At 41.2% G+C, this 8,275-nt stretch overlaps 1 protein-coding gene across 1 annotated transcript; it reads left to right on the forward strand.

The window, feature by feature from the left end:
* The first annotated feature begins 305 nt into the window (after nt 1-305).
* Nucleotides 306-6,506, forward strand: LOC136456191 (uncharacterized). Its single transcript, XM_066455974.1, has 8 exons — nt 306-642; nt 1,958-2,107; nt 2,202-2,336; nt 2,430-2,495; nt 2,644-2,709; nt 2,856-2,948; nt 5,425-5,506; nt 6,001-6,506. The coding sequence occupies exons 1-8, from the start codon at nt 445-447 to the stop codon at nt 6,198-6,200; spliced, it is 990 nt and encodes a 329-aa protein (XP_066312071.1). The 5' UTR covers nt 306-444; the 3' UTR covers nt 6,201-6,506.
* Nucleotides 6,507-8,275: the final 1,769 nt, after the last annotated feature.

The following is an 8,275-nucleotide window of genomic DNA, read 5'->3' on the forward strand; positions in this document are numbered from 1 at the left end:
CCTGTCACTCTCAATCAAGTATTCAAGTCTAAAACGTTCCAGTGCTTTTTTTTTTTGTGAGCAAAAAACGTTCCAGTGCTTGCTTGTTTTAGTTTGTGTCCCGTCCGGCCCACCTAACCAAAACCGCCATCGGGCCCGGGTCCGAGGACCCCAATAATCGTCGCCCACCACTCGATAGCGGGCGCGCGCGCACACACAAAAAGGCCGAGCCCAACGCGCCTCCGAACCACCGACCCAACCCAGATCCACCCTGTTCCGTGTTTACCCAACGGCGCTGCGCCTGCGCGAGCGCGACCCCTGTGCCCTGTCGTCGTCTTCCCGCACGCGTCCGAGCGCCGCCCTCCCCAGCCCCCAGCCTCCCCTCCCTTCCCCTCCCACTCCCCCCTCATCTCCGTATCCCGCGCCGCCGACCTAAGTAGGGTTAGGCTTTAGGGTTCCGGCAAGATGGGTGAACGTAAGGTTCTGAACAAGTATTACCCGCCGGACTTCGACCCGTCGAAGATCCCGCGACGGCGGCAGCCCAAGAACCAGCAGATCAAGGTGCGCATGATGCTCCCCATGAGCATCCAGTGCGCTACCTGCGGGACATACATATACAAGGGCACCAAGTTCAACTCCAGAAAGGAGGACGTCATCGGAGAGGTAGGCCGGATACTCGCCCAGACCTAGTTACAAGCACGGTCGCTAATTGAAATCTCTGTGGGCACTGGTTGGTGCCTAATTTCTTTGCAAATTCTGCATTGGTCATCAGGGAAAAATAGTATGCCTGGCCCTGCTTGTTCTGATCAGGGCCAAATGCGCTAGGAGCAGATTGTTGGATCCCTCGCTACTGTTAGGATACATATATCACATGCGTATCTGTGGCTGGTAGTTTCATGCTGCTAAGCAACTAATTTGCTACCCACCATATCCACACCATTTTTCTTAATGAAGTCATTGTGTTAGCTGGTGATCTGCTGTATGTTTTGTTGATGTTCTCTTCCAAGATCTAGCTGTACACAAACAGAAACGAAATGAGTGCCTAAAAACTGGCAGTGATTGTGGAATCCTGGTGACAAGAGTTCGGTTTTAGTACATGCATCGGTTGTGGATGATTCAACAATCAACAGGGTATCTAGTGCTCTACACATGGGTTGTGGACAATCATTATTAGAGTGGTTCGGTGTATATAAGAAGAGGGCTGTACCATTGCTTGCTGAGTACAAGCAAGTAGAGCAGATGAAGTATCATGAGCTCCAGTAAAACACTTCCCGGCTTCACAAAATTTATTGCTATAAGCTATCTGAACCATATGCTAACTCTGAAATAACAATGGCAGAAATAAGAGGTGATAGAATTAACATGGTAGCAGCACTGCAGTACTATGAAGATGCTGCATGTAATTGTGATTCTAGCTGTATAAATTCTCTAGGTAATTACTAAAAAGGGTTTCAAAATTAGACTCTTGTACTATTCAATTCACAGTTTTGGTCCACCAGTGTATATGCTTACATGAAATCTGAACAAAAGCTGGCATCCATTTCAATCTCCCATTGGTCTCCTAGCTACATGTCCTGTCTTCTATATTTATTCTAGAGTAGTTTGAGTTTATGTATGCCAGTTTATATCGGAATTTTTGTCAGTCCTGAGTCCTTATTTCTAAAAGTGCTCTGCCTGCTCTTCTAGGTTCTGCAGTGTTGATAGCTTCGCTATTCTGCATCCTATATTCTTTCTGCTCAGCGCTTGCATCTCTTCATTTAACTAAGCATTATAGCCTTTTCATAGGCATCTTTGTGCTTTTGAATTTACAACCATGGTTTGAATTTATTTTTCATCATTGTATGGCCTGGCATAATGCTTTATTTGGTTGTCTGTTGTCTTGGAACTGTGGAATTTCATATGTATCAACTAGTGGGTATTTTGATTACTGATTGTATGCTAACCCATTGCTAATGCTAGTTCCTTCTTTTGGGCGCAGACATACTTGGGAATACAAATATTTAGGTTTTACTTCAAGTGTACTAAGTGCTCTGCTGAGATCACATTCAAAACAGATCCTCAGAATTCTGACTACACAGTGGAATCGGGGGCTAGTCGCAATTTTGAACCTTGGCGGGAACAGGATGAGGTAAGTGATTTTGGGGCATATTCGAAGGACAAATTCCATGTTCCAAGCATATAATCTTCAATTTGATCACCATGATGCATATTCTTTTGTTCAGGCAGCAGACAAAGAAAAGAGGAAACGAGATGCTGAGGAGATGGGTGATGCAATGAAAGTGTTGGAAAATAGAGCAATGGATTCAAAGCAGGATATGGACATTCTTGCTGCTTTGGAAGAGATGCGGTCCATGAAGGTTGGATCTAGTTCTAGGCCACTAGATGTTCTGTAGTTCTTATTTCATCGGATTTTGCTGATTACTAATATTGTTTTCTTGTGCTGTCTACAGTCTAGACATGCTGGTGTCTCTGTTGACCAGATGCTTGAAATTTTGAAGTGTTCTGCTCATGAGAAGGTAAGACCTTAAAAACATTGTTTGCTTTATCATGTTTTAATAAATGTCTGAAATAAAACATTTCACATTTTCGTTGTTTAGAATAACTTTATGGCAACAGTGTAGTTTCCTACGCTCACTAACATCGATATTCTTCATGCAATAACAGGAGGAAAAAGCAATTGCAGAGCTTGATAAAGAAGATGAAGAACTTATCAAATCAATCACTTTTCGAGTAATTCTCTATCTCTGCATCGCAATGTCGATTAGTGCCATCATGCATAACATGTGCATGGAGGGTGTTACCTTCTGAAACTGCACCTTTTTAAGTGTTTGCAATTAAAGCAACTCCTTTTGACGTGATTCTATTGCTTAATGCAGAACTCTGGATTTTATGTAAAGCGGATAGAAGATGACGATGACGATGATGACGATGACGATTTGGTCCCTGGCCAATCGAGTAAAACAATAAAGGTATCTGATTTTTTTTTCACTGCTATTTTGTGTTGATGTTTATATCCCAACTCATCAATTAGGGTAAGATACTAAGGTCAGTCTCAATGGGGAGTTTCATTTCACTGTTTCCAAGATTGCCACGTCAGCTTTGTGGGCTGGGACTAAGAAATGAAACTGGCTCTCTCAATGGAAGGTTTCATTTCACTGTTTCATAGACAACCTGCAGCATTTAATGTATGTATGGTGTTGTGATCAAATGTACCAAGTAAACTATGTAGCCATAACTAAGTTTCAGATCAGGACCTTCATAGGGTTGATCTCAGAAACTTCCTCAATGCAATTTTTAGTTCTCAGTTACTACAGAGTGCTCAAATAAACAGAGGACACATTTTGAGTCCCAAACAGCTTGCACTCCAGCTTCTGAAAATGAAGTGGTGAATAAAAAAGGTTACTGTTGTCATCTAGAAGATGTAGCGAATAAAAAAGGTTACTTCTGTCCTGCACAGAACTCACCTTATGCCGCTTCTTCATGTTCCAAACAGCTTCTGTGTTATAGAAGCCAGTGCTATATCTCGACTAGCCTTCTCTTGCTGCGTCATTGGATGTATACAAGCACACAAAGCAGAATGAGCAGCACTGGATGTATACAAAGCACACAAAGCTAGTCTGAATGAGCAGCAGTGGATGTATACAAAGCAAACAAAGCACATTGGATGTAGCAGCCTAACTGTATACAAATGGATGTTCATGCACCACTCTGAATGAGCAGTGCTAGTCTCCGAATGACCAGTGCTAGTTCTCAATGAGCGTGTGTCTGCAGTAACAATCTAAGTGACAATCTAAATGCATACATCTCTTAAAGCGTGTGTCTGCAGTAACTATTTTTCAATTACAGGAAAAAAATTATGGCTACAAATTGAAATTCCTGACATTCTCTTTAGATCTAACACAGATCAACAGGCTGATCTAAAACATATCAGAAACTTCCCTCAAATAAACATACATTCAATCTCACAAGATTTGGGGATTTCAATCCTACTCATACAGGAATTAAATCCACAAAGATACGAGCTTACCACGGATTTGTGGATTGATTTCCATGTGGGTAATGCCCTGCACCGTTGTCAAATCCAGGCCACAGCCCTGTCGCAGAGTTGGGGAAGGTTGCCTGAGGTGGCGTAGATGGCGGCTGCGAGGCTCCAGGTGGAGAGGAAGACGATGCGTGTGGTGGCGCAGCTGATTGTCGTGGAACTCCCAGTGAAGAGGAAGGCGAGGTGGAGTCTCCATTGCCGAGCGCTGTCGCAGAGACCTCCGCTCGCCGCTGCGTTCGTTCCCACCCCCTTCTTAACTCCGCGCGACGACATTGTCGAGCGCCGTCGCAGGGACCTCCAGTTGTTGATGACGGCCGGCCACGCGAGGCACTGGCACTGGCGACGGCTCGCCGATATCTCCTACCCCTCCGGCTTGCCGATGGAGATCCACCGCCCACCTGAAGAACTTGGACCAGCCGGATTGAAAGGAGATGGAAATATAGTGTCGGGGATTGAGGGAGTTGGCGTGAAATAGGAAGGGGAAGGCGGGAGGTGGCGGCGGGACGGAGAATCGCGCGCGTCGCAGCTTGCAGGAGATCTCATCGAACGTGATGAAATGAAACTCGACTGCCTCAGTGGGGATTTCATCGGGTTTCATCGCCTGGGTATCGGTGCCGGGTGGGTTTCATCCAGATGAAACTCGTTTCCTCTCTCTCATCAATACCTTGCCAACTCAGCAGATTTGCTGATGTGTCACAGCATTAATTGAAAATGAAACTCCTTTGAAACCTCCATTGAGACTGGCCTAAGATTGCATAGGATAATATATATTACGGCCCTTGTTTCTGTAGCTCCAAGAAATCTTGGATCTGGAGCTGGAGGTAACTTGAGAATATTTAGATGAACCATTTTGTTTATAGTTTGGACTAAATACAAATATTTAATACACTTTATTATTAGTTTACAAACTATAGGTCTAACTTGGATTTCGGAGCTGGAGCTATGCCAAAATGGCCATGTGTACCATTAATTTACAGTTCAATTACTTGTAACCTAAAAAAGCATTGTTTTACCATTTCCTACATCACATATTTTCTGTTAATGGTAAATTACCCTTGCAGTTTTTCACTTAATTTTTTAATCGATTAGAAGCTAACATGTTAGATTTTGAAACTGACACATTGTCCTGCGTAAGGTTTCTAGAATATCTAGTTTTCTTTAGGTTGAAGGAACTTCTTAGAGCTAAAAAGGTGAACATCCTTTCAACATATAAATGATAACAGTAAACTTTGTTATTTAGCAATGCGCAATATGCAAATTGTAGCCTAGAAATGAATTGTTGCTGCTGTGGAGTAGCTAGCCAAGTAGTTATCACTACCATTTCATATGAAAATATTATGCACCTCACTTATGAAGTCTTGAGTTTGTTTTCTTGATTGGTTAATATTCTAAACTTTTTGCAGATCAATGGATCTTCTGAATCTGTGGCAAAGCCAACAGATGTTTTAAGCAAAACTAACGAATCGGAGGGTGCCAATAAAGAAGGTAAGCACTAAGCAGATTTATTATTAATTTTCTATGTAACATCAGTCTGACTCAAGCGCCCCATATAACAGAGTTTTCGTCAGTCTTCCTATATTGAATACATAATTGAAACTGGGATGCATCATACATCTATTAGGTACTCTGTTACATTGGAATTTTATTCTACTGACAAATTAGGTACTCTGTTACAGGGTTCTGATTTTCTTTTTGGAGAGCTGTAAACTGTTGTACTACTTTACACATTTAACTTGTGATGTCATATTATGAATTTAGGAAGTTTTGGCCATGGCCAATGATCATTCTAAATTGTCAATATAAAACCTGCTTATTTTGCATTTCACGATGAATATCTGCTATGTTCTCCTTTGCCTGTTAAAAACAGTCATCTTTTAATTTTTAAATTTATGCCTCCATATTTTTGTTCCTCGCCCCCTCTATTTACAGCTTTGCGACATATTTTCATGTGTAAACTCACTGTTGGGCATGCATTGCAGGGAGCAAGAGCTGGATGCCCAAATTTATTGTGAAACCAAAGTCTGCTAGCGCAGATCCTCATAAGAGACAGAAGGTTGAATCCATGGCTGTCCAAGACAACGGGAAAGGCCTAGATGATGAACAAAAAAGTGAATCTGCAAAGCAAACCAATGTTCTCCAGTCCCTATGCCAGAACTATGATAGCGACGATAGTGAATAAGGACACCCCCTCTTGAAGCCATGACAGTCCTGGTTGCCAATGCTGTATCAGTCATCATTATACCAGAGGATTATTGACATATAGTTCCCCAAACCACCGTGGCATCGTGCCATCATTGTACATCATATCTGTCACAAATCTCTGATTGTCAATGGCTCAACAGCAAGCATTGACTGTTACAAATCTGGGTTATCCAGGTAGAGCTGTGTTGTTGGATATCTGGAAGTGTTAAGACTTCATTTGTAAAAATGATAGTTGCAGAAAGTTCAAACTGCGGTTTGTACATCAAACAGCGTTTCACAAGCTTGTTTATGCAGCCAATCTTTGAGGGCGTATTTGGTTTGAGGAATGAGGTGGTTAATTTTCTCACTCCGCTTTTTTTATTTGTTACGTGGAATGGAATGAGTTGATCCATCGTCACCTCATTCCTCACAGGCTAATAATTAGTATATGCAAAATATTTTTAGTGCATTTTTAATATTACTTTTGTGATATGTTGCCGAAATTAACCCATTATATCATTTTTTTTTCGGAGAAGACAAATGAAGTGATATTCCTTTTGTCAACTCAACCACACAAATGGAACCTATTCAATCCTGGTAGGCAGCGTCCCTTCACGGCTTCACTGACAGATACGTAGTACTCAACATGCTAAACAACGCGTGCGTACGTGTGTCCTTGTTCGGTCCTCGTACACGTTGATCAAACCAAACCGACCGACACGGCAGAAGTGTGCTTAACGTTTTCAGAACAAAGGCCTGCTTGGTAGGCGTGCGTACGAGTATTGGGGTTCCCAGCTCTACAGATCAGCAGACTTTATTTCTCTTCTAACAGGTTGTATTGGAGCGTTCAATTTTAACCTGAATTGGTAGTCAGCCAACAGCCCAACAGTATCGTAGTTAGACGATGTCCCTTGACTGACTAGCAGCTATTTCTACTGCTCATATGTACAAGTGTAAACGCAATTTTTCTTCACGAAAAAAAAATTAAAACCACAGTTTTCATTACAACATCCGTTTCAAAAAAGATGTAATTTTAAGTTTAAATTGAGTTAGGCTTCTTTAAATTTACCTTATGACTCTAAATAGGTATATTATGAAAATATATTTCATATTATTAATACTAAATTGAAATGTTAGTACTTCTTTAATATAGATTTGGTTAAATTTAGAACTGTTTATAACCCCTAAAAAACGAGAACTGCATTCAGTTCCGGTCTAAAAATTATGAGATAGCTTCTGCAATTACCAACTCATAGATACTATACTAAAAAATCATATTCTCAATAGATAGTTTATCCAAAATAGATTTTTGTCCGATCACCTGCCTTCTCTCTCCTATCATCCACCTACCACATCTCTTTTTGTATTAGTTCTCTTGTAGACATAGTTTTTCTTCCTTAATTCTAATGTTACATCACTATTTTTCTTAGTTGACATCCTAATTAATGGCCATAGAAACCATCTTGGTTTCTTAGTTGGGACTGCTTCACTCTTAGTGGAGAGTTTCATAGCGTTATTTTAAAAAATATCCTGTCAGGTAGAATGCAATAAAATGTGAATAAAGCAACCACCTTCAATATATGGTTTCATTTTGTTATTATTCATAAACATATGACTCAGACTTAGAAACCGGCCCAAGAGAGTTTCATTTACGTGGAACTCCATTATTATTATTTTTTTCTTTTCTTAAAAACGATACATATCATCAGAAATGTTTATGTTTATGTAAAAATCTAGTAAATACGGGATGAAAGTCGAGTGAAACTTCTACTGACGGATGACAGAGGAATACAATATAGGAGCCTTTCATTGACTGAATTTGATTATCGAAGTTTGATGGGGCCGGGACAGCAAATACATAACACAGACCGGGATTCATCAATTTTTACACTACACGTACGCACGTACAAGTCAGTGTCACGATGCCCAATGACACAAGTCACGTCTGTCTACTGATCTGGAAAAAGTCCGAGAATCGGCTTTGAATCCCCACCACCAGCACTCCCGTATAAAAACCCCTGCATTGCATCTCTTGATCATCATCGAGTTTGAGCATCAAGTCATCGTAACAAA

The sequence above is a fragment of the Miscanthus floridulus genome, chromosome 6, assembly GCF_019320115.1.
Source record: "Miscanthus floridulus cultivar M001 chromosome 6, ASM1932011v1, whole genome shotgun sequence".
NCBI classification, from domain to species: domain Eukaryota; kingdom Viridiplantae; phylum Streptophyta; class Magnoliopsida; order Poales; family Poaceae; genus Miscanthus; species Miscanthus floridulus.

Bases quoted from the DNA above. Each gene is read 5' to 3' on its own strand.
- LOC136456191 (XM_066455974.1), top strand. From the start codon at position 445: ATGGGTGAACGTAAGGTTCTGAACAAGTATTACCCGCCGGACTTCGAC. The intron at 643-1,957 runs GTAGGCCGGATA...TTTTGGGCGCAG, and splicing joins AGGAGGACGTCATCGGAGAG to ACATACTTGGGAATACAAAT. The intron at 2,108-2,201 runs GTAAGTGATTTT...TCTTTTGTTCAG, and splicing joins CTTGGCGGGAACAGGATGAG to GCAGCAGACAAAGAAAAGAG.